Source organism: Macaca mulatta, chromosome 2 (genome assembly GCF_049350105.2).
Source record: "Macaca mulatta isolate MMU2019108-1 chromosome 2, T2T-MMU8v2.0, whole genome shotgun sequence".
NCBI lineage: Eukaryota > Metazoa > Chordata > Mammalia > Primates > Cercopithecidae > Macaca > Macaca mulatta.
Window position 1 is genome coordinate 108939473 of NC_133407.1, and position 26575 is coordinate 108966047.

Here is a 26575-nt window from a genome sequence, read left to right on the forward strand (position 1 = left end):
CTCTCCAGGATCGCCTGGGAACTGGTATAGGGAGTCCCGGGCCATGCGGGGGCGCCAAGGAGTCAGGCCTGGTGTCCCTGGAGCCGCGCGGATCCACTTGCAGATGGGTCCCTCTATGAATAACGAGCCTACTAGGGCATGTACTTTTACTGCTGCACTGAGGACGTGAAATGCGCGCGGGCACAACGAGACTTTCTTCTTTTCCGCTCTTTCAGAGGGCCCGGACTCCCATCTATGCTTTGCTGGTTACGTTGACATCCCGGGCATTTCCCCCTCTCTGCCTCAGTCTCCCGATCTGTCAAAGAGGACGGTGGGCCAGCCACGGGTGACATGCCCGTGCGCCTCTCCAATAGTGCACCTCGGGCAAGCCGGGCGGCGGGCACAGCCTGGACAGTGGCGGCCTCGAGAGGCACACAGGGCTGGCTTTCCACCGGGCAAACTGAGGCAGCGGAGCGAGGAGTGGCATCCTCCAAACTCCTCGCAAACTCCCAGCGCCAGTGTTGGGCCCATGCAGGCTACCCAGGCCGCCCGTCTCCGAGCGGAGGACCCCGCCCAGCGCTGCCAGGGGCGGGGCCGGGCTGAGGACCCGAGACTGGAAGGGAGGTCGGAGCACTCAATTCGGTCCAGGTCTCGCAGGGGGCGGCAGTGGCGGTGGCGAACTCCCGTGCAGTCCCAGTGCTAGAGCGTGGGACGGACTTGCGGGGCACCCCTCGGGGTTCTCCAGCCAGGACTCGGGGCGGGAGGCCCAGCCACGCTGCCGTGTGCAGGCCTGCCCCTGGGCGCCCGCCCGCGCGCCGTCCCCGCCCCTCGGCCGCCCCCTCCGCCCCCGCGCGGGCTCGGGACGTGCAGAGCCGGAGAGCGAGCAGCAGGGACTGCTCCTGGCGCACTCACTTCCGCGTCCCGCCGCCCTCCGGCCCGCGCGCCTCGATCCGCCGCCGCCATCGGACAATGGGCCGCCAGCCCCAGCTGCCGTGAACTTCCTGCCGCTGCTCGGCCGCCCGTGCGTCCCGGACGGCGCTCCCGCCAGGCGCCGGCCGGGATCGCAGCTCCGGGGAAGCAGCGGAGGACCCAGCGCCCGGGACGTACCTGCGCCTCAGCCTCCACGCCTTTGCTCCGGCCCGACTCGCGGCCTCGGCGCCCTCCTGGCCGATTCAGCTTCACCCGGCCCACTCGGCTGCTGCCTTGCTGTGGGTTTCCGCATTTGGTTGCCTAAGGAGGATGTGATTTTACTTTTTTGCTGTTTTCTTTTTCCTTTTATAATTTGGAGAGGAGAAAAGAACTCCGCTGAGCAGGCCCGGGACAGCGAAGTGCCACCAGCTACCCCAACAAGGACGTCTCCAGGGGAAAGGGAATTAGAAGCCAACTTGGTCCAGCTGGCGTTGAGGTCTCAACTTCTGCTGAACTCTTAAGTCCTGGGGTCATGCCCTTCATGCTAGGCAGGTGGAAGTCTTTAACTGTACTGGGTCGGACTTGAGCCCTGACCCTTCGCCAGCATCTCCCCGCCGCCCTCCACACACACACACACACACACACACACACACACACACACACACACACAAACACACACACACGGCACCTGGGCTAGGCCGGGACACCTGTCTGCAGCATGGATAAGTATGACGACCTGGGCCTGGAGGCCAGTAAATTCATCGAGGACCTGAACATGTATGAGGCCTCCAAAGATGGGCTCTTCCGAGTGGACAAGGGTGCAGGCAACAACCCCGAGTTTGAGGAAACTCGCAGGGTGTTCGCCACCAAGATGGCCAAAATCCACCTCCAGCAGCAGCAGCAGCTCCTGCAGGAGGAGACCCTGCCCAGGGGAAGCAGAGGCCCTGTCAATGGAGGGGGCCGCCTGGGCCCACAGACCCGTCGGGAAGTTGGTGTGGGCAGCAAGCTGACTGTGGATGGTGCTGCCAAGCCTCCTCTTGCTGCCTCGACAGGGTCGCCTGGGGCAGTCACCACCTTCGCTGCTGGGCAGCACCCGTACCCACCGCAGGAGCAGAGATCCAGGCCGTACCTGCATGGCACAAGGCATGGCAGCCAGGACTGTGGTTCCAGGGAGAGCCCGGCGACTTCTGAGATGTCTGCTTTGCACCAGCCGGGCCCCTGCGAGGATCCTTCCTGCCTCACTCACGGAGACTATTACGACAACCTCTCCTTGGCAAGCCCAAAGTGGGGTGACAAACCAGGAGTGTCCCCCAGCATCGGCCTGAGTGTAGGGAGTGGGTGGCCTAGCTCCCTGGGGAGTGACCCACCACTGCCGAAACCCTGTAGGGACCATCCCCTAAACCAGCGACAGCTCTCCCTGAACTCCAGCAGATCTTCTGAGGGTAGCCTCGGTGGTCAGGATAGTGGCATTGGTGGCCGCAGCAGCGAGAAGCCAACAGGCCTTTGGTCCACTGCCTCCTCCCAGCGGGTGAGCCCTGGCCTGCCTTCCCCAAACTTGGAGAATGGAGCACCAGCTCTGGGGCCTGCTCAGCCCAGGACCCCTTCTGTGTCAGCACCCCTGGCCCTGAGCTGCCCCAGGCAAGGAGGTCTTCCAAGATCAAACTCGGGGCTAGGGGGTGAGGTTTCAGGTGTGATGTCCAAACCCAATGTGGCCCCCCAAGCTTGGTTCCAGGATGGGCCCAAATCTTACCTTTCTAGTTCTGCCCCGTCATCCTCGCCAGCTGGCCTGGACAGTTCACAGCCGGGTGCGGTCCCTGGGCTGGGGCCGAAGCCTGGCTGCACAGACCTTGGCACTGGTCCCAAACTCAGCCCCACCAGTCTTGTCCATCCAGTGATGTCCACCCTGCCTGAGTTATCTTGTAAAGAGGGTACCCTGGGCTGGTCTTCTGATGGTAGCCTGGGACCTGTGCTCCTGGAGAGCCCAAGTTCCCCTAGGGTGAGGCTGCCCTGCCAGCCCCTGGTCCCAGGTCCTGAACTGAGACCCTCTGCTGCTGAGTTGAAATTAGAAGCCCTCACCCAACGTCTGGAGCGAGAGATGGATGCTCACCCGAAGGCCGATTACTTTGGTGAGTGAGAGGCTGGTGGAGTTGCCTGTGGTGGGGTGATAGGGTTCTTGAGGTTGGGGAACATGCTTCCTACCAGGGATGCTGTAGGCTGTAGCTACCTCTCCTTGAGTGGCCTGTTTTTTTATTTTTCTGTTTTTTGTTTTGGGCTTCCTCTTTCAGCTGCTTTTTCTGATTCAGAAACTTGAAAGCATGGTGGGGCAGAAAGCGGACCTTGCAGCTGGGGTTACCCATGTGTGAAGGGTGTAGCAGGGTAGGATTGCTCGTGACTGCTCTCAGAAAAGAAAAATGCTGTGACTTTGGATTTCACGGGTTTTGGGTGTGACTTTAGAGCCTCTTGCAGTGACAGGCTCATGCAGGACTTGAATGAGACCAGCTTTCTCAGGGGGAAGGTACCCCTGAGCATTCAGTCTGTAGTTGGTTGGGCAGATATGGTTGTTCTGGCTGTTTGAGGGACCAGTGATTTGAGGCAGGTGCTCTTGACTGCCGTGTGTGTGTGTGTGTCTGTGTGTAGGTGGGTACTTGTGTGCAGTTGAGGCAGGTCAAACACTACCATGAAAGACTTGTAAAGCAGTGGGTTTTTTTGTGTTTTTGGTTTTTTTTTTGAGATGGAGTCTCGTTCTGTAGCCCAGGCTAGAGTGCAGTGGCGCAATCTTGGCTCACTGCAATCTCCGCCTCCTGGGTTCAAGCAATTCTCCTGCCTCAGCCTCTTGAGTAGCTGGGACTGCAGGCACGTGTCACCATACCTGGCTAATTTTTTGTATTTATTTATTTATTTTAGTAGAGACGGGGTTTCACTGCGCTAGACAGGATGTTCTCAATCTCCTGACCTCGTGATCCGCCCGCCTCGGCCTCCCAAAGTGCTAGGATTACAGGCGTAAGCCACCGCGCCTGGCCAGAGCAGTGGTTAAGTGTAGTCCCTGAATCAGGAGCATCCCTTTGCCTGGAAACTGATTAGAAATGGAAATTCTTGGGCCCCACCCCAGACCTATTGAATCAGAAACTGTGGGATGGGACCCAGCAAGCTGTGACCCTGCTGTGTGGCGAGATTTGAGCCCTGCTGCACCATGAGCCTCCTAACCCACCCCACACCCAGGTAACAGCCAACAGCCAGGTAGCACCACAGCCATGGCTCAAACTAGGATGGAAAATGTGTCTTCCTGGTTTTACTCAAACTTGCAAGTTTTGTTTTATTCTGTTTTAAAACCACAAACTCTTGGAGACTGCTAGCTTCAACTTTTTTTCTTTGCACAGGGTTTAGTGGTAGCTGCATCTTTCTGTTGAGTAATGATTAGTTGTCTCATAGGAGAGCTAACTAGAAAGACAGCCTATTCGTAGAGAATCGGAGGGGTTTTTCATTTTTTAACTTTGGATAATTGAGCTCACGTGTTCCCCATAGCCTGCGTTCTGCTGGGGTAGCAGCTCTGCCGAATGGAGGGCAGGGACAGGGAAGGCTCTGGGAGAGGAAGACAGCTGGCTTACTGCTGTCAGCCTACCCTTGTTCTCCGTGAACGAACAAGTGTCCCAAGGTCCTCTGAGGGACCAGGGTCTGAGGCACTGGGCTGCTGGATGTGTGCAACTTATGGTAGCGTTGTGTTTTGCTTCTCATGAGAACCTCGTGGGAGCCAGTTCTCACCCCATACTCAGCAGGCTGAGGTCAGGGTAACTGTTTACGGCTTACTTTTTTTTAACTTTATTTTTATTTCTTTACTTATTTTGAGACAAGGTCTTGCCTTGTTGCCCAGGCTGGAGTGCAGTGCAGCCTAGACCTCCTGGACTCAAGGCATCTTCCTACCTCAGCCTCCTGAGTAGCTAGGACTACTTAGGAGGAAGCGGGGGAGGAAGGGGGCGTGGAGGTGGGGGCATCCTCTCTAGGTTGCCCAGGCTGTTCTCCTGGGCTCAAGTGATCCTCTTGCCTCAGCCTCCCAAAGTGCTGGGATTACAGGTGTGAGCCACTGTGCCTGGCCTACTGGTTTATTTTTTAAAGCACATGGCACCATCTCACCGTGAATTCTTTTCTCCTCAGCGCATTCCCACGTTTGGGAGTAATAGTTAGCTGGAAATACTGTGGGTCTTTTAATTTAAACTTTTATTTAGTTGTAAATGTCAAGCTCATTGGACAACACAAACAGCAGTTTTATTTATCTTGGGATGCAAGTTTATGCCGTGCATCAGAGCATCGGTATTAGCTAATGCTACTCATCCGTTCAGCATATATTAAATTTATTGAGCACCTATCTTGAGGCCATGCTCTGTTCCAGGTCTTGGGGATACATAGTGAACAGGACAGACAGGAACTTCTGCCTGCCTGGAGCAGACAATGTAGTAGAAGGAGGCAGGGAGTGAATGAAGTAAATAAGCAAGTCCTAGGGAGACAATCAAGGCAGAGAAAGGGAATGGAGCCCTGGGGCTGGGGGTGGCAGAGAGATTTCCAGTTTTAAATTGGGTGACCAGGGAATGTCCCACCAAGAAGATGCATTTGAGCAAAGGCAGGCAGGAGACTGGACCATGTGTTTTCCCAGGGAAATGGTGTTCTTGGCAGGGCAGACAGCAAGCACAGAGGCCCTGCAGGCCTGGTCTGTGCTGGACACTGTACTGAACACTTGGTGCTGACTATTGAATTGACTGGTCACAGCATCCTCGGAAGCTGGTTCTGCCATTATGCCCATTTTACTGATGAGGAAATGGAAGCTCAGGGAGATTAAATTACTGGCGGTGTCACAGGTCATATTGGGTGCTGCTGGGGCTAGAGCTTGACAGTTTAGTTCAGCCTCAGGGCTCACGCGTCTAACCAGCATTGCCAAACTGTCTCCCAAGCAGAGATCTGGAGGCCTATTTTATTTATTTATTTTTATTTTTATTTTTAATTGAGATGAAATTCACATAAGGTAAATTAACCATTTTGAAGTGAACAATTCAGTGTTGTTTAATAATAATAATATATTCACAGTGTTGTACAATGAACACCTCTGTCTAGTTCCAAAATGTTTTCATCAACCCAAAAGGAAACCCCATACCCCTAACCCAATTGCTGCCTGTTTCCCCCCATCTCCCCCAGCTCCTGGCAACAACCGATGTGCGTTCTGTCTCTGTGGCATTACCTATTCTGGAATTTCATTTAAAAATGGAATCATGTATTTTATTCATTTTTTGTATAAACTTTTTCCCAGCCTGTCTGGTCGAGTGTCCTGGGTGTAATGAGCATGTGTGTTTCTGCCAGCCCCAGTGGTGGCATGCTGTTCCACTGCACAGCGTCTCCGCAGTGGCTCTGCATCAGCATGTGTTGAGTTCGCTATACGTGGCTGCTGTGCGATGTGCCCGGGTCACCTAAGGTCACTTAAGCAGCCCTCACTGATGGGCCTTTGGAATGTACCCATCTACAAGGGACAGGCGTAGCTGCAAGATCAGCTCCCAGGAGTGGGACTGTGGGGCTGCGTGGTTTGTGTCCTTTAGGTGTGGCTTGGTTGCTCCCTGCAGCGCTCATGCCAGGGCCGAGCTGCCAACTGTGTAGGAGAGGGTTTGCCCCATGCCTGCTTTGGTGGCAGAGCTTCCATCTGCTCTTCTGCGACCTCCCTTGGGGCAGAGGAGGAATTCTTTCGGTCTGAGCAATGGCAGTCTTTGCTTGGCCCTGTGTGGGGACCTTGAACAGACCGCGTGCTCCTCCAGACTGCTCCTCCCTTGTCAGTAGCCTGAGGAGGCTGGACAGCTGAGGGGCTCACCCCCACAGATACTTTTCCCTCCCCTGCATCTGGTATTACTGGAAAGATTTTGTCTACCCAACATGCTACATTTGTTAAATAATGGTTAGATTCCACTTCCAAATAGAGGAATGATTAATGGTGCAGAGTGCTTGGCAGTGAGAGTCAGAGTGACAGAAGTCCCCATGACAGGCGATGCCTCTCAGGCCAAAAGCAAAGCAAAGTAGATGTTTGGGTTAGCCTGGTCCCCTTCCTAGGTCAAAGGTGCCCCTTTGGGTATTTGACTTTGTGGGAAGAGCTTGTGAATCCCTGTTGCCACCTCTGTAAACCCTTAGAGTCTCAAGATGCCCAGTTTCCAGTTACTGATTAACTTGGCACGGAAACTCTCCTGGCACTTTCCGTGGCTGATCTTTGTGGGTTTAATAAAATAAGATCCTACAGAGGTGTGTCTCTTTCCCTGTTCTGCTGGGCCTACTTCCTCCTCCAGCCACGCCGCCGTGGCCTCTTTGTGTCTCTCTGTCCATGGCGTTGGGTTTTTGGTCTTCTAGGCGTTGCTCCTGGCCTATACCATCTAGTGCAGTGTGGCTTCTGTTTTAGTACCGCTGCTGACACTGCAGAGGTGGGGTGCAGAGGGCACCATGCCTTTGTTAGTTGTGCCCCACCGTCTCCTCCATGTGATCCACCTATCTTCCTCACACTGGTCCTCTTCTCCCTTTTTAAGGAAAAAGGACACAAGCTGGATGTGGTGGCTCACACCTGTAATCCCAGCGACTCAAGAGACTGAGGCAGGAGAATTGTTTGAGCCCAGGAGTTTAAGACCAGCCTGTGCAACATAGACCCCATCTCTACAAAAAACAGAAAAATTAGCCAGGCATGGTGGTGCACACCTGTAGTCCCAGCTACTTGGGAGGTTGAGGTGGGAAGATTGCTTGAGCCCAGGAGGGTGAGGCTGCAGTGAGCCATGATCATGCCACTGCACTCCAACCTGGGTGACAGAACAAGACCCTGTCTCAAAACAAAAAAACAAAAAAAACCCCACAAATAAACCACCTGTTGTAGGCTGGGTTTCCTGGGAAACTGACTGAGACAGAGTTTACCACACAAGGGCTTATTAAAAGGTGCTTTTGGGGTCCCCACCTGTGTAAAGTGGGGAAGGAATCAGGAATGGCTAGAAGAGAGCTGAGCTGCTGGGGCCTGACCCCACAGGGAGCCTGGGAGCTGGAAAAGTCCTTTAGGGTCATCCTAGTTGGCCTGACATGGCCCAGCCTTCACACTCCCTCGTGGATCAGCTGTTGGCTGTGGGCTGCCCAGGAAGATGGTGACTCTGGGCAAGGCAGCTCTGTGCAGCTGGGGCAGTCTCCCCAGGGGCTGACAGGAGGACCACCTGCCTGCTGCACCCCAGCAGCTGCACCCTCCCCTGTCCTCTCCATCGAAGGGCCTTTGCGCATCACCACAGCCCCCGCTTCTCAGGGTAGGTAGGAGCGGGTGACTTGGGCATTATGGTTCTAATAATAGCTACCATGTGTCAAGTGCCAGTGGTGTGCCGGGCACTGGGGTTCAGTGCTTTTGGACATTATTGGCGTTTAACCTGCATACTTAGTTTTGATGTAGGCACCATTCTTTGTTTACAGTTGAGAAACTGAGGCCAGAGAGGTTAAGTGACTTGCTTAAGACCACGTGGGTACCAGTAGTGGTGCTCCCACACCAGTTGGGATTTTCCTTCTGCCTGACCACTTGCATGGTGGGACCAGGTGGTCTCTCACATGTGAGTGGATGCCTTCTATTGCCCCTCCAGATTCACTCTACACCCAAGTGCTATAGGGAGCATTTGTGGGCTCCTTGCCTTTTCCATGCCTCCTTCTCCCACATTTCAGGCTGTGGACCTTTTTTTTTTTTTTTTTTTTTTTTTTTTTTTTTTAGACAGTCTCACTCTGTCGCCTAGGATGGAGTGCAGTGGCGCGATCTTGGCTCACTGCAAGCTCTGCCTCCTGGGTTCACGCCATTCTCCTGCCTCAGCCTCCCAGGTAGCTGGGATTACAGATGCCCGCCACCACGCCTGGCTAAGTTTTTATATATATGTTTTTTGTAGAGTTGGGGTTTCACCGTGTTAGCCAGGATGGTCTCGATCTCCTGACCTTGTGATCCGCCCACCTTGGCCTCCCAAAGTACTGGGATTACAGGCGTGAACCACTGCACCCAGCCTGGACTGTGGACTTTTGTGTCCCCTGGACCTGAAGCCCCTGTGCTCACCCTCCCTGCTGTGGGTGGGCCTGGGTGATCCGTCACTGCTAAAGCTAACCAGGAGAGAGCCACATTCTGCTCACTTGGGGAGAAGGCTCTGACAGACTTCGTTATGACCAAAGGGGTAGGAAAGGCAAGAATAAGCAGGTTCCAGGGTCTCCTGTACCCGGAAAGTGAACGGACAGGCCTGCTCCTCACCAGCAGGGAGAGAGGAAAGGTTGGCGTTGTGTTTAGTCTTTCTGTCCTTGGTGGATGTCCTTTCAGCAGTATCCTAACCCAGAAAACTGCAGTGGCAGACCCACCTTAGCCTGGGAGCCTGAAAACAGGTGTGACTCCTCCTGAGAATGGCCCTGCCCTGACCAGGGCCAGGGAGCCTGTCTCTCCTGATTTTACTTTCCTGGCAATGAACAGGGTTAAATGAGCAGTCCAAGCAAGGAACAAGTGGATGTCCTATCTACGTACCTACATGTCCTATTTGCATGACTACAGATGTCCTATCTGCATGTCTACGTGTCCTGTCTATATGACTGCAGATGCCCTTCCATCTGACAGTCTCTTGCACACTGAGCTGCTCCTCATCTTCATGACCTTTTTTTTTCTTTTTTTTTTTTTTTTTGAGATGGAGTCTTGCGGTGTAGCCCAGGCTAGAGTGCAGTGGCGCAATCTCAGCTCACTACAAGCTCCGCCTCTCGGGTTTGCGCCATTCTTCTGCCTCAGCCCCCCCGAGTAGCTGGGACTACAGGCACCTGCCACCACGCCCGGCTAATTTTTTGTATTTTTAATAGAGACGGGTTTTCACCGTGTTAGCAAGGATGGTCTTGATCTCCTGACCTCGTGATTCACCCACCTTGGCCTCCCAAAGTGCTGGGATTACAGGCGTGAGCCACTGTGCCCGGCCTTTTTTTTTTTTCCAATTGGGATGGAGTCTTGCTCTGTCACCCAGGCTGGAGTGCAGTGGTGCGATCTTGGCTCACTGCAGCCACCGCCGCCCCGGGTTCATGCAATTCTACTGCCTAAGCCTCCTGAATAGCTGGGATTACAGGCGCACACCACCATGCTTGGCTAATTTTTGTATTTTCAGTAGAGACGGGGTTTTGCCATGTTGGCCAGGCTGGTCTTGAGCTCTTGACCTCAGGTGATCCGCCTGCCTCTGCCTCCCAAAGTGCTGGGATTACAGGTGTGAGCCACCGCACCTGGCCCTTCATGACTTTTTAATTACTGTTTATCAGACTTTATTAGCAATAGATGCTTGAAATATGGTGCTTAATTCTAGCCTAGATTAAAAAATTGAGCATTTTTTACATAAAAGGAAACAACATGGGCTAGTCTGGTAATAAAGCAGCCCCTCCAGAATTCCAGGACAGAGGTCTGCCTGTGTTTCCCAGAAGCACTGGCTAACCAGCCGCCTCTCATATCAGGCATTTCATTAAACCCAAACCAAGTGCTGAAGGGGAAGAAAGTGACAGAAGGTCAATAGCCATGTGGCTGTGTCTGAGTGACTGGCATGACTAGATGTGATGACCTGGGGACTGCCACCAGAATGCCTTTTGGAGATGTGCCATAATTTGAACCAGTTGAATCCAGGTTTCCAGTGACATGGAAGTAAATTTCTGATTCTGCTGGTAACATTTCGCAGTGACATTGAAGACTCCAATCTGTCTGGCCCTGCAGATGCACACCCTGGGATATGGGGATGCCCAGTGCTTTAGACATTGGGCAGCCTGTGTGCATTCTTTTAAAAAACTGAGGCAGAGTCTCACCATGTTGCTTAGGCTGGTTTTGAACTCCCAGCCTCAAGTGATCTCCCACCTCAGCCTCCCAAAGTGCTGGGATTACAGGCATGAGCTCAGGGTGTGGTGTTGGGCAAGTCCCTCTAGCTCTTTTGAGTCAAGATGACCTCTCAGGGTCCTTCCCGGCCCAAAGTCCTGTGACAGTGGCACTGGGTATAATTAGATGCCTGGATTTCAGCTAACCAAGTAACAGGGACTGGGCAGCATTATTGTTGGCAGTGGCAGAGAGCCTGGAAAGGCAGAGGCCAAGCGGCCTGGCATCCCAGCCCCTTCCCAGACCTTCACAGAATTAAAAAACAATCTTTATTTTTAGTTATGGTTACATTTGCAATTGTAAGTGGTAATCATTTTTACCTTAGGTATTCTGGAAAATACATACAATTAAAGAAGAAACATGAATCACTCATGTCCCTGCCATCCTTAGAATAATCAGCATTAAGATTGTCTGCAGAAAGTATCCAGTACAAAGGTAGTGGCTGAGCCCGTTAGTGATACAGAATGTATCAGGCACTGCGATTCTTGGATCTCTGGCCAAATGTAGAATCATTTACTGAGCTAGAGGCCAATTTGCTTGGAAGAGTGCATCCGATTAAAGTGAGATTAGAAAGGACTAAAGGTGTCCTTTAGGAAACAACCACACGTGGCAAGCCACTGGTACCATGATGATCACCAACCCTGCAGGCCTTTTGAGGCGCTCATTCCAATTAAACTTGTCATCCTTAGGGCAGGGGGCAGCCGGGAGTTCTGGTTTGTGGCACTCACTGTCCTTGTTTGTGCTGGCATGACCCAGTCCTCTCCGTGGGATCCTGTGGTACCCTGGGCATTGCTGGATCATTTGTCATAGGTTAGTGGCCTCAGGCCCAGCAGTGTCTGGGCCAGTCTCCCTTCTTTGTCCCAGTGCCCCACATGCTGTGGGCTCTGTGGATGCCTGTTGAAGGAGTGGAGGGACTTCCATTAGGCTGTGAAGGTGGAATAAGGGATTTTTAGCTGGGGTTATGGCTCTGAGACAGTTTTACTAAAATTTGTCTAGCAGTTTCTCTCTGCCAGACACTTTTCTAAGCACTTCTTATGCTTTTCTCACCTGTATTAAGTTGTTCAATCCTCCCAACAACCCTACTTTATTATCCCCATTTCACAGACGGGGAAACTGAGCTACACAGAGGTTTAGTGGCCTGCCTAGTACTTTTATGAAGTAGCTTTACTGAGTCTGGCTGCTGAGTTGGAGATTTTGACCACTGTGCTGTGCTGCCTCTAAGCTCTTATAAGTTTCTCCTTTCTAACAAAGAAGAAACTTCAGGGGCTGCTGTGGCTATGGGTAGTTCAAGGCTGAGGTCTTTTTGTACTCTGGTGGAGCCAGGGCCATTCCAGGAGCAACAAAGAAGGCAGAGTGTAGAGGCGTGCTTGCCGACTGGAGGAGTTGGGTGCCACTCTTGCAACGAGAGGCTGTCTCCAGCTTCCTCTTCTGGCTAGGAGCCTGTGCCTGCACAAGTGCCTCCCTGCAGGGCAGTGGACAGAGCCCCAGAGGCTCAGAGGCACATGGGCTGCCTTTCGTTCCTCTGAAGGGGTGTGGGTTAGGGCAAGTGGACCATGCCCTCAGGGGTGCTTGTGTGACATCCCCAAGTGCTGCAGGCATAGGTAGGGGTGTGCCAACCCATACTTCCCTTGGGCGTGAGCAAGATGCCTTGTCTGGGGGTCAGGAGCAACCCCAGGCTGTGTGCAGAGGTGCTAGAACCAAATTTTATTTTATTTTGTTTTGTTTTTGAGGCTGAGTCTCGCTCTGTTGCCCAGGCTGGAGTGCAGTGGCAATATCTCAGCTCACTGCAACCTCTGCTTCCCAGGTTCAAGCAATTCTCATGCTTCAGCTTCCCAAGTACCTGGGATTACAGGCACACTCCACTTTGGCCAGCTAATTTCTGTATTTTTAGTGGAGACGGGGTTTTTCCATGTTGACCAGGCTGGTCTCGAACTCCTGACCTCAAGGGATCCATCCACCTCGGCCTCCCAAAGTGCTGGGATTACAGGTGTGAGCCACCATGCCTGGCCCATAACCAAATTTTGGTTGACACTGTCCTTAGAGTCCATCTGGCAATCTGAACAGAAACCTAAAACGAAACAGGTCACCAAAATTTCCAAGGCGTGGCAACAGCAGGGTAGCACTTGCCAGCGAATATTTATATCCACTCCAGTTTTTGTTTTCCACTTTTCCCCTTACAGGGAAACCAACTGGACACAAGGTCTCAGGGTCACCCTGGAAGGCAGGAGACTTTCTGCTTGAATGTTTCAGAGGGAGTTCTTAGGATCCACAGCCAGGTTATTTTTAAGTTTTGAGAGCCATGAGTTTCAACTTGGCCAAGTTCCTTCCTCATCTTTCTTGTTGTGTGACTGTCGCTGTGTCCCTGGGGAGCGAGGATGGGTTACTCCCGGTTACTGAAAGCTGGTGGGGAGCATCTCAGGGGTCTTTACCTCCCTCCCCACAAACATGTTTTGTAGTATACAAAAAGTTCTGGAAGCCTGCCATGATGCTGTCTGTCATTCCAGGGAGGGAATTTGTATTTAGCATGAGTCCGCCCTGCAGCTAGTTCTGGAAGGATAGTGACTGAGGTACTTAGAGGACCCAGTGGAAAGGCACCCCTCTTAGCAGGCAGGCCCCAAGTCAGGGGGTGAGCCCATATTCCAGCAGGCCCAGGCTGGCCAGTATGTGACGGTCATTTCAGGTGGTAAAGCAGGAGCAGATTTGCTTTTTGTTGCCTGAAACCCCTTCTGACAATAACAGCAGCTTCCCTGTTCTCCTGCCTCTCCCCGTCAGCTGGGTTGGTGGATTTCCTTTCAGCAGGGTAGAACCAAGTTGTGGCTGCGTTTGCTCGCGTGATGGTCAGGGCTGGCCCTGAGGTTTTGCATCTGCCAAAATGTCGCCTGTTCCCTCCCTTCCCCCTACCTCAGTTTGCATTCCTTCCTGATGATGCAGTGAGGTAGTAAATTTAGACAGAAATGGAATTGGGGGCAGCTCAGCTGCTGGCCATGGCTAGGTTCCAGGGCATTTGCTGACAGTTATCTTTACATTAAACGTGGGCAGCAAGGATTGCATTGCAGGCCTGATTGTGCTGCTTTCTGGCTGTAAGCTTGACTTTTCTGCTTCACTTTTCTGCGCTCAGTTTCTTCATCTTATGGAAACTAGAGGTCCTGTGCTGCTTATAATTCTGTTTCCTTTCCCTTGCGTTCAGCCTCAGAGCCAGTTTAGATTCAGGCCTCTTGGTTGGGAGAAGACTCTTGGCTTTGCAGGTGACGGTGGTTTAGGGAGAACTTGCTTCGGACACCATGTGTGTATGGGCAGGGGCATCCCAGGCATGTACATTGTTTGAACTTGGAAGCTTTCCCTCATTTGCTTGCAGAGAAGCCCGTTGACGGAGTGTAGAAGGCTGAGATGGGGTGGGTGTGAAAAATGTGCACAATGACAAAGTTTGTTTAAAAGCAAGTGAGGCCCTGTCTCTAAGAAGTAAGCAGAATGAGGCTGGGCGTGTGGCTCACACCTGTAATCCCAACACTTTTGGAGGCTAAGGCGGGCGGATCACTTGAGGTCAACAGTTTGAGACCAGCCTGGCCAACATGGTAAAACCCTGTACTAAAAATACAAAAATTAGCTGGGTGTGGTGGCACGCCTATGGTCCCAGCTACTCGAGGGGCTGAGGCAGGAGAATCGCTTGAACCTGGGAGGTGGAGGTCGCAGTGAGCCAAGATCGTGTCATTGCACTCTAGCCTGGGCAACAGAGTGAGACTCGGTCTCAAAAAAAAAAAAAAAAAGAAGTAAGGAGAATGAAGAAATAAAACCAAAACCAAACACTGAATTAGCGATAAGATTCAAAATAGAAAGCACAAGACCTGGTCTGTAGAAGTTTTGAGATATTTGCTGAATGAATGAATCGTGGTGTATATTTATAATATTACCCAATCAGAATAAAAAAGGGAAATATTTTGGTGGCGGTGCTGCTGTTTGCTCGGCAGTAGTGGCTGAGAAACAGTGGATGCTACAGACGTATTTTCTCCATAACTTGTTCCTGGTGGTGGCTGTGCCAGTTTTCACCAGACCTTGATTACCTGTTAGAGTTTTGAAGGGAGATCTTGTCTGGCGAGGACTTGGGTGACATGGCTTGTGGGAGGAGGGCCAAGCATGGAGTGGAAGTTGAATGTTAGAAGTGCCGGACCTCCAGTTTCAGTTAACTTGGAGAAGTCCTGTCTCTTGCAGTAAACTTGAGACTTGACTACATTTTGAGGTTAAGGGAATTTCAGTCGGTTAGCATATAACCTGGGGGAGCCTCTTGATGTTTTCTTCTCTCTCTTTTTTTTTTTTTTTTGTTTTAATTCATAGGTGTGATCATAGTACACTACAGCCTCAAGCTCTTGGGCTCAAGCAGTCCTCTTGCCTCAGCCTCCCAGGTAGCTGGGGTACAGGCGTGTGCCACCGCGCCTGGCTCTGAATGGTTCCTTGGTTTCCTTGGTGGGTGGAGCTCCAGTTCCTGAAGCTGGAGTTGTGGGCATGAACCCCAAGTGGGTCACTGGCTTTCCTGTGGGGTTCCACAGCCCTCACTTGCCCCTGCCCCAGACCTATCTTTACATTACCACATCCAGAAAAAATAGTTCTAAGCCAGGATAACTCATTCATTCAACAGCTATTATTGAGTACCTACTATGTACAAGAGACTGAATTAGGACTAGTGGGGCTTCCTTTTGTCACGAACAGGTGTTGCTTAGTTCCTCCTGCTGTATCTGAGCTCCATGGGAGTGGGGTTTTTGTCTGTTTTGTTCACCGTTGTATCCCCAGGGCCCAAGCCACTGCCTGGCACACAGCAGGTACCCAATGGAAACTTATTGAATGAGGCCGGGTGCGGTGGCTCATGTCTGTAATCCCAGCACTTTGGGAGGTTGAGGTGGGCGGATCACAAGGTCAGGAGATTGAGACCAACCTAACCAACATGGCGAAACCCCATCTCTACTAAAACTACAAAAATTAGCCAGGCGTGGTGGTGCATGCCTGTAATCCCAGCTACTTGGGAGGCTGAGGCAGGAGAATCGCTTGAACCCGGGAGGCAGAGCTTGCAGTGAGCCAAGATTGTGCCACTGTACTCCAGCCTGGGTAACAGAGCAAGACTCTGTCTCAAGAAAGAAAGAAAAAAAAGACTTCTCAATGAATATGTGAACACTCTGGCCAGATGTGGGGATCAAATATTCCCTGACTTCCTCCTGAGTATCAGCGCCTTTAGCTGGGACACACAGCCTGGCATCAGTCCATATCCTACACTGACGTGCTAGGGAGGCAGGGGCACTGGGCTGCTGTCCACATCCCTCAACCTGATCAGAGTTACTCAGATAAGTGCTCTCTCATGGGTCGGAGATGCCTTTGGTAGGTGGTGACTAGAGGGCCAGAAAGGGTTGGGATACCATGGTTTGTCTGGGTAGAAACTTATAGAGTTCCAGGGGCCAGCTCGCCAAAGGTCTGCGCAGGTTTGCCAGGGAGCAGGGAGAGATGCTGGCAGGCATGCATGGTGCCTTTGATTTGAGGAGCTGTTGGTGGGAATGAAAAACCTCATAAGCACGTGGGCTTTGGATCTGCCACCCTCCAGCTCTGCCAACAGCTGTGAGACCTTGGGCAGGTTGTTCAACATCCCTGTGCCTCAGTTTCCCCATCAGTAAAATGTGCGTATGGTTGTGAGGACTGAATTAGCTAGTGTCTCTGATCTAAGTTGTCCAGCACAGGAGACTGGCCATGTGCAGCTGCGAAGCACTTCAACAGGTGGCTTTTCTGAATTGAGATGTGCTTTTGAAGTGCATCTGGATTTTGAAGACTTGGTATGGAAAAAAGAGTGGCTAATTAATATTTTTTATATTGATTCTATGTTGAAATGAGACTTATGCATATATTGACCTAAGTAAAACATTATTAAAATTAGTTTCACCTATTTTTACTTTCTAAATATGAGTACTTGAAAATGTAAAATTGCACGTGGCTTGCATATTTTTCTGCTGGGCAGGGCTGTGCCTTACAAAGCACTTAGAACGGGCTGTGACACATGGTGGTATGCTGTATACATTCTCTTGCTGTTGTCATTTTCTCGAAAGTATGGAAGCATCTTTACCTTGTCCCATCTGAAAGCCAAGCCCAATCAATTTGTTCAGAACCACAAATGCTTAAACAAAAAGATCATAATTTGTTCAAGAGAGGCTAATTTCGTGATTGCCAGCCACCAGGTGAGCCCACTGTGGCCAAATGCCTGATGCAAGGGATGGCAGGCTGCTCCCACGCAGCCTTAGAACTAGTCTGCTCCCACAGAAGCATGGGGGCTCTGGGGTCCGAAGCTGCTCTGTGCACAGGGCTTGATGGAGCAGGTGGTCATGGCAGCTGAGCCAATTTTCCAGCACCTTAAAAAATACACTCAGTTTAGCAAACACAGGCAGAAAGCCCAGAGAGATGGCCCATTCCCTTGAGGGAGGTAGAGAAGTGAACGATGGTGTTTCCTGTCCCGGGAGGTGGGAGGAAGGCTGTTTGGGATTTGGCTCATCAGGGGCCACAGGCTACTGGGATGCCTGTGTCCTGTCCCTCTGTCTAGGCTCTGGGGCCCTTTCCTGGGTATGAGCCTCCCAATAGGCCTGTGGCCAATGCAGGGGCAGGCTGGGAGGTGGCTTTCCAGGCAGCTTGCAAAGGCCTGTTTGTCTGAGGTTTGTCCTGACATCACTGAGGCTTTGCTTGCAGGTGGCAGGGGCTTACACAGAGGCCCTTTGTTGGCCGGCCATAGAGGTCAGTTAGAAGCCATGAATGGACTGGAGCTGGCAGCCCCTCCTCTGCCCACAGCACACAGCTGCCACCTCTCTGGGTTGCCCATGCCTGATGGTGGGTGTGTGAGGTGTGGGGAGAAGCATCTCTGCCCAAATTTATAGCCAGAGAGCAGAGGAAGTGAAGTTGGTGGGGGGCAGTGAGGAGGGCAGGGAGGAAGAAAGGAGGTGGTGTTGAGGAAGCTAGCATGGCTTCCGCCCAGCTCTGTCATGGTTTGCAGGCTCTCTCTCTCTCTCTCTTTCTCTCTCTCTCTAAAGACAAATTCTCACTCTGTGCCCAGGTTAGAGTGCAGTGGCACCTTCTTAGCTCACTGTAGCCTTGGACTTCTGAGCTCTAGCAATTCTCCCACCCCAGCTCCCCAAATAACTGGGACCACAGGTGTACACCACCATGACTGACTAATTTTTAAATGTTTATAGAGGCAGGGTCTTGCTGTGTTGCCCAGGCTGGTCTTGAACTCCTGGGCTCAAGTGATCCTCCCACCTTGGCCTCCCAAAGTGCTGGGATAACAGGTGTGAGCCACTGGGCCAGGCCGTTTGCAAGCTATTTGATGTCTGCCTTGGATACTTGGGGTCAGGCTCAATGCCTGCCAGTGCCTACTTTTTTCTCAGCCAGCCAAGAAAGTCACTTAGTATCATTCTGCTGTGCTCTATTACTTTAAGTAGTCACAAGCCCTCCCACACTCTTACTTCTTGATAGGAGGAATGTCTAGGAATTGTTTTCAAAATGCTGTATTTGCATACAGAGAAATGTGTAGTTCGGTGAGTTTTGACAGATGCATGCACCTGTGTGACCCACATTCCTATCAAGATATAGAACTTTCCATCCCCAGAAAGTTCCCTCATGCTTCTTTCCAGTTAGTGCTCATCTCCAGGCAACTACAATTCTGATTTTTAAAAATCATTTGTTAGTTTTGCCCATTCTAAGATGTAATATAAATGGATTCATATAGTATTTATATACAGTTGATCCTCATTATCCACAGATTCTGTATTTGTGAATCAGCTTATTTGCTAAAATTTATTTGTAACCCCAAAATTAATACTCACAGCTCTTTTGTGATCATTCACAAGTATAACAGAGTGCTGAAAAGTTTGAGTCCCCTGACACCTGTCTTCCCAGCCGAAGTCGAACAAGGCAACGCTCCGCCTTCTTGTTTCAGCTCATACAGTAAACAGGTGTCCTTTTCATGGTCTATTTAGTGCCGTGGTTTTTGCATTTTTGTGGTTTTTGTTGATGATTTTGCTGTTTCAAATGACCCCCAGGCATAGTGCTGGAGTGCTTTCTAGTGTTCCTAAAAGCAAGAGGACTGTGATGTGCTTTACAACGAGAATATGTATTAGAGAAGCTTTGTTCAGGCATGAGCTACAGGGATGTTGGCTGAGAATTCGATGTTAATGAATCAACAATATATACTAAGGAAGGTGTCTCTAAATAGAAACACACATAAAAAACAAGGTCATATATTAATCAGTTGATGAAAATGTTGTGGTCAGAAGTTTTCAGAAACCTAACCCTGTATTTCTGCCAGAAGCAGTAGTTCAGTATTGACTGATTCAGTATTCTTGCCAATTTTATAGAACATAACTATTGCAAATAATGAGACTCAACTATAGTACTCCTTTGTCTGGCTTATTTCACTCAGATAATATCTGTGAAATTCAGCTGTGCTGTTTTGCATTATCAGTTGGGCTTTTTGCATTATCAGTTGTGCTTTTGTTTTACTGCTGAGTAAGATTACATTGTATGGATATACCACTAGTTTTGTTTTTCCATTTCCATATTGAGGTGTTGTTGTTGTTTTTTTTTTTTTCCATTTTCAGCTATTATGAATAAGTCTCTTAGGATTGTTGGTGTGTAAGTCTTTGGGTTTTTTTGTTGTTTGTTTTTTTCTTTTGTAAATATGGGATCTCACTATGTTGTCCAGGCTGGTTTTGAACTCCTGACTTCAAGTGATTCTCCTGCCTTGGCCTCCTAAAGTGTTGGAATTATAGGCGTGAGCCACTGTACCTTATATGTATATGAGTGTTTGTAATAGACACAGGCTTTCATTTCTCTTGGATAAATACCTAGGAGTAGAATTGCTGGATCATGTAGTAGAGGTATGTATAACTTTTTTAGCAACTGTCAAAAACTTTTCCAAAGTGGCCGTGCCGCTTAGCATTCCCACAACAGTATGAAAGTTCCTCTGATTCTCAAGCTGTTTTTAGAATTTCTTGGGGGCTCTGTTTTACTTGTTGCTTTCTAAGCCACCTGTTCTCTGAGCTGGCAATGCTTGGCTGATACCCTCCCAATTTCCTCTGTTAAAATATTATCTTCACAAGATATTTTATTCCTTTCTTGATAGTGATGGGCTATGAGCCCATCACTATTTTACTTTGCTTCTTTGCTCTCTTAAGAGTTTGATTTATTTTTATTTTTATTTTTTTTGAGACGGAGTCTCACGCTGTTGCCCAGGCTGGAGTGCAGTGGCGCGATCTCGGCTCACTGCAAGCTCCGCCTCCTGGGTTCACGCCATTCTCCTGCCTCAGCCTCCTGAGTAGCTAGGACTACAGGCGCCCGCCACCGCGCCCAGCTAATTTTTTGTATTTTTAGTAGAGACGGGGTTTCACTGTGGTCTCGATCTCCTGACCTTGTGATCCGCCCGCCTCGGCCTCCCAAAGTGCTGGGATTACAGGCTTGAGCCACCGCGCCCGGCCAAGAGTTTGATTTAAAAAACATTTTTTTGGTTTTGTTTTTACCAGTTTTCTCTAGTATAGAAATCCTCTTAGGCCCGGCGAGGTGGCTCACGCCTGTAATCTCAGCACTTTGGGAGGTTGTGGCGGGTGGATCACGAGGTCAGGAGATCGAGACCATCCTGGCTAACATGGTGAAACCTTATCTCTACTAAAAATATACAACATTAGTCGGGCTTGGTGGCGGGCACCTGTAGTAAAAAAAATAAAAATAATAATAATAATAAAAAGAAATCCTCTGTCCGGGTGCTGTGGCTCACCCACTTTGTAATCCCAGCACTTTGGGAGCTGAGGCAGGGGGATTGCTTGAGCTCAGAGATTCAAGAGCAGCCTGGGCAACATGGTGAAACTTTGTCTCTACGAAAAATACAAACATTATCTGGGCGTGGGGGTGCATGCCTATAGTTCCAGGTACCGGGGAGGCTGATGTGGGAGGATCTTGTGAGCCCAGGAGGTCAAAACTGCAGTGAGCCATGATTCACACCACTGCATTCCAGCCTGGGCAACAGAATGAGGCCCTGTCTCAAAAAAAGTAATATTAATAATAAAATAAAAAATAAATTCCTGTGTGGTGTTTTTTTGTTTTGTTTTGTTTTTTTGCTTTTTTGGTTTTTTTTTTTTTTTTTTTTTTGCGCCATTTTTTAAACCTTAAACACAGCTAACTATAGAAAAGTCAGAAAGTATAGAAAAAATTGGAGTGGTCACCCATCATCCTACTCTAGGGATAATCACTGTTAGGACAGACTGTTTTTCTTTTACACATAGATATTTAATGTTAAATAATTTGAGTGAACTAAAATTAACTTTGTTGTAGATTTGGAGACTTTAGTGAAAGTTGGGCCAATAGAGGATGTCAGGGAGTCAGAACTTCCCCTCTTCCCTCTTGGGGTCCTGGTGGGATCTGAAAACTAAATTGACAGAGATAAATAGAAGAGCATACAAATTTAATAAAAGTTCTATGTGACACGGGAGCCCTCATAAACAAATGAAGACCCAAAGCAGTGACAAAACATAATGTTTTTATATGAGGTTGAACAAAGAGAGGCATTTGTGGAAAAGTAACCAAATTATGTGGGGAGGCTAAAGGAAAGTAAGCCTTATTTTAACAAGGTCTGTTTTGTACAGAATTATCTCTGCTGTTACTCTCCACTGAAGAGTGTTTCTTTTCTCCTGGTACAGGGAGGGTACCTTTTATTTTATTTTATTTTATATTTTATTTGTATGGATTTAGTGGGGAGAAGTGAACTTTTGTTACATGGATCTATTGCCTACTGGTGAAATCTGGGCTTTTAGTGTAACCATCACCTGAACAGTGTAAATTGTACCCACTAAGTAATTTCTGGCTGGGCAGTAATCCCAGCACTTTGGGAGGCTGAGGGGAGTTGGGGTGTCTTGAGCCTGGGAAGTTGAGGCTGCTTGGGCAACATGGTGAAACCCCATCTCTACTAAAAATACGAAAAATTAGCCGGGCAAGGTGGTGTGCACCTGTGGTCCCAGCTACTTTGGAGGCTGAGATGGGAGGACTGCCTGAGCCTGGGAAGTCGAGGCTGCAGGGAGCCACAGTCATGCAAGTGTACTCCAACCTGGGTAGGTTGATACCTTGTCTCCAAAAAAAAAAAAAAAAAAAAAAAAAAAAGTAAGCCTCTGATGTCTGTTATTCCATACTCTATGTCCATAGGGAGGGGGAACCTTTTACATGGGAGTTTTCATCTCCTGAAGATGAAATGCCCTTCTTGCATCTGCTGTTTTTCAGGTGTCTTTAGCTTGATATAATCCTATGTCAAAGTGGCATATTTTGGGGCAGCATATTCTGCCAGCCTTCAGGGGCCTCTAGGGATTAAAATAGAGTTCAGAAGCCAGCATATAAAACATTTTCCCTTTCTGCTACTTGTTGGCAATACTGCTTCCCTTTGGTTTAAGAAACTTTCTGGGAGACTTGTGTCACCCTAGTTTCTGAGAACTGGGCCCCCTTCCTCCTGCCCCCAACAGGGATCTCTTGCCAGCATCTTCCTGACAAACCTCTGTTCCTTGCTCTCTCACTCTCTCGAGGGACAGCTGGACAAGTGTCAGTGAGTTGTGGTTGTTAGAAGGTTTTTCTTCTCTAGCCAGCAGTCTTCCCAAAGACATGACCTAGTTAGCAGGCAGATGGATCCTGTAAAAACAAAACCGGGTCACGTCCCTCCTGGGCTTGGAAAGAATCCTTCAGTGCCCCCGACACCTTGTTCCTCACCCGCAGAGTTGGAGCCAAAGTCCTGAAAGTAGCCTTGGGGGTCCTGCCTGCCCCACCCCGGGTCCCTGCTGTGTGCTGCACCGGGGTCCCCTCCTGGCTGTGAGCCCATCACTATTCCAGTTTGGTAGTTGTTCTGGCCCCTCCCTGAAAGATGTATTGGTTCTTGAAGATTCACAAGAAAATCGTGCCTGTGTGTGCATTGCAGATAGCTCACTTCACAGTTTGATAGGAGAAAGTTTTTGTTTGTTGTTTGTTTGTTTTTTCTTTTTGAGATGGAATCTCGCTTTGTCTCCCAGGCTGGAGTGCAGTGGTGCGATCTTGGCTTACTGCAGCCTCTGCCTCCCGGGCTCAAGCGATTCAAGCTGGGGTTACAGGTGTGCGCCACCGTGCCCAGCTAATTTTTGTATTTTTAGTAGAAACGGAGTTTTACCATGTTGGCCAGGCTGGTCTCAAACTCCTGACCTCGTGATCCACCCGCCTTGGCCTCCCAAAGTGCTGGGATTACAGACGTGAGCCACCGCACCTGGCCTTTTTTTTTTTTTTTTTGAGACAGAGTCTAGCTCTGTTACCCAGGCTGGAGTGCATGATCTCAGCTCAATGGAGCCTCTGTCTCCCAGGTTCAAGCAGTTCTCCTGCCTCAGCCTCCCGAGTAGCTGGGACTACAGGGTGTGCCACCATACCTGGCTAATTTATTATTATTATTATTATTTGTATTTGTATTTTTAGTAGAGATAGGGTTTCACCATGTTGGCCAGGCTGGTCTCAAACTCCTGACCTCGGGTAATCCACCCACCTCGGCCTCCCAAAGTGCTGGGATTACAGGTGTGAGCCACCGCACCCATCCAAGATAGTCTTAAAGAGCAATGTTTTTGTCTTTTCTAAGAAAGGGCCCCGATGGTTTGCCCTGCATTACACTCCCAGGCAGGCACAGAACCGATGTTAAACTCTCCATTTTATCACATGAACCCTGTCCAGTGCCCTACCTGTTCCTCCCACACCAGGCTCATGACCACCTGTCAAGCACAATTGTGCCAGGTGTCCACCTGCTCCATCTCTCCTCCTCCCAGCAGCCCTGCAAAGTGCCCGCTAATTTTCTCTCCTGTTTTGAAGATGGGAAAACTAAAGCAGAGAGCCACAAAGTCACTCACCTGGTAAGCCGCAGAACTGAACAAAGTGTGCTTGCGAGACTTTCTGTTTGTTCTGAGGAGACACTTGTGGGTGGGTGGACTCTGCTGGAGGCTGTCCCTTGCCTGGCTGGCAGCAACCAAGCCTCCTGCTTCTGACTTGCTAGGGAGCGGGAGGACGGGAAGGGCTGTTGGTGGGGAAATTGGAGAGAATACAAAACCTCCCCTCAGCTTTAACAGGCTCTGCCAACAATTTTCACTTTGCCTCTTTTTCTTCTCTGGCACAGCCTTCCTCCTCTTTGGTGAATGCAGATTCAGAGCATCTCTAAAATCCACTCTGTGTTATTTCTGAAGAGAATTCGGGATTTTGTTTTTTCTGGAAAAATGAAAGGATTTTCATTCTGGTTCCCTTCTGGTTCTGTGTGGCGGGGCACCTCACTGCCTGAGGTCACTGACCTCCGAGCCCTTCTTGCCGTTCCAGTCATCTCTGCCCCACGTGTACATGCTCAGCCGCCTGCTGGAGTTTGTGGTTTCCGTAGTTGGAGGAAGGCAGGAGGGCAGCTGAAAGCGTGCTGAGTGGGGAGATGGGAGCAGGGAGCTGCCAGAAGGAGAGAACTAAGGGCAGATTACGTGCGTCGTTCATTCATTCATTCCCTCACTCACTTGGTAGACGTTTACTGAGCGCCTGCTGTGGGCTTGGCACCTGCTCAGGTCAAAAGGGTGGCTGAGTCCTCAAGGGCCCTGCTGTCCTGTGGGGACAGTTCCAATACAGTGTGTTCATTACCCAGTGGAGGAGTGGGGAGGGGTGTGGGGCAGGGAAGGAGGGAGCTCAGTCCGGAGAGTCTGGGAGGCCTGGGGAAGAACTCAGGAGGTTTTGTGAAGTGCAGTGTGTGGAATGCGGGTGTCTGTGAGGAGAGTGGTTTTATCTTTTTATGAATTCACTGTCCTAAGGCCTGGAAGAAAACACCTTTCCCGGAAAGGGAGGGAAGGAAATGAACTTTTATGGGAGCACCTCTGTGCCAGGAGCAGAGGTAAGAGCTTACATGATCTCACTTAATTCTCACCGCTACCCTGTGAGATGCGTTTATTGTCACAGCCCATTTGGTGGGTGAAGAAGCTACAGTGATGCCCGAGATCGGATCTGAACCCAGTGCTTACACCACGACCCACTCTTTACAGTTCCACTGCAGGAGGGAGGCTGTGGATGCGGGAGGAAGGTCTTGCCACTGGGACCCAGCAGGACTGCAGGGTAGTCCTTAGGCTCAGCAAGAGTGGACCCAGATTCTGGGGCTAGTGATGCTGTGATTCCTGATCTGCTTGGTGTTTACCAGGAGTGCTTCTTTTGTGAAAAATTATTGCATTGTAAACTTAACAATATTTGGGCTTTTCTTTATGTATGCATCACTAAAAATGTTTTTTAAAAAACTATACTCTCTAGAAAAGGATAATGAGGTTTGGAAATCGTAAAATGTTTTTGTTGCTTGTCTTATTGAAACTAATTACCAATTGTGTGTATAATAAATGCTCGCTCTTCTTTATTTATGTGTTATTTTTTTTCTTGTAGAGACAGAGTCTCACTGTAGCCCAGGCTGGTCTTGAACTCCTGGGCTCAAGCAGTTCTCCCACTTCAGCCTCCCAAAGTTCTGGGATTATAGGTGTGAGACACTGTGCCCAGCTGCGAGCTCTTCCTTATACTTGAGCTTAGATTGCCAGATTTAACAAATAAAAATACATATGAATGTCAGATAAACAAATACTTTTTAGTATAAATATGTACCATGCGATAGTACTTATACTAAAAATACTTGTTTATCTGATATTCAAATTTGCGTGGTACAGTCATTAACAAGTTTTTGTTGCTATGCTTAAATTCACATTTTAAGGCTGGGCATGGTGGATCACGCCTGTAATCCCAGCACTTTGGGAGGCCAAGACGGGCAGATCACCTGAGGTCAAGAGTTTGAGACCAGCCTGGCCAACATGGTAAAACCCCATCTCTACTGAAAATACAAAAATTAGCCGGGCATGGTGATGGGCACCTGTAATCCCAGCTACTCGGGAGGCTGAAGCAGGAGAATCGCTTGAACCTGGGAGGTTGCAGTGAGCTGAGATTGCGCCACTGCACTGCACCCTGGGCAACAGAGTGAAACTCCATCTAAACAAAATAATAATAATAACCACTCCTCCCCCCAAAAAAGCACATTTTACTGGGCATCCTATATTTTATCTGGCAACCCTAAATTAAGCTGAGACCTGAAGGGAGTAAGGAGTACAACTGAACCATATTTGAGAAATCAGAGAATTTCCCGGCCGGATGGAAGGAAATAATCCAGGAGAGAAGCAAATTGGTGGAGGATGTCGGATGGGGTATTCTAAATTGCTGGTGGGAAACTGAACCAATGTCAAGAGTGGGTACGTGGAGTGATCTGGAAAGGGAGAAGCGATATGAATGTTGCACTACTCAGCCTGCATGATGGGGTCAAGACACTTTCTGCTGGAGGTTGACATTTGTTTTAGTAGTTTATGTTGATGCAAAGATCCTGGGAAACATGCATGATTTTGAGCCTTTTCACAAGGAAGGGTGGTGTTAAAAGTGAGCTCACTTGAGAAACTGGCTTCAAAATCTGGGCCAATTTGAGCAACAAAGTAATTAATGATAGAAGTGTATAGTAACTCAGAGAATAAAATAAATATCCACAAGTCCTTACCGATGATATAAATACATAAATGGGGAGAAGGGAAAACTTTTGTACAGAGGATTCCATTAATAAAATGTAGAAAGAATGATGAAAATGAATAGGTCAGCATTTGGAAAGACCACTGTAATAATTGTTGCTGGCAAGAATCATCAGTGGGGCTGGGCATGGTGGCTCATGCTTGTAATCCTAGCACTTGGGAAGGCCAAGGTGGGTGGATCACTTGA

The 26575-nt window shown here is 49.6% G+C and overlaps 1 protein-coding gene across 3 annotated transcripts in view; it reads left to right on the forward strand.

Annotated features, from left to right (window-relative positions):
- Positions 1-26575, forward strand: part of LIMD1 (LIM domain containing 1) — a 130502-nt gene that overhangs the window by 40066 nt on the left and 63861 nt on the right. Inside the window, exon 1 of one of the 3 annotated variants that reach the window (XM_015131153.3) lies at positions 784-3014. The exons of the other annotated variants lie outside the window; for them this stretch is intronic. Coding sequence (XP_014986639.3) covers positions 1607-3014 — 1408 coding nt within the window. The 5' untranslated portion in view covers positions 784-1606. Of the gene's footprint in view, positions 1-783; positions 3015-26575 lie in introns of those variants that run through there. 3 annotated transcript variants of the gene reach the window in all.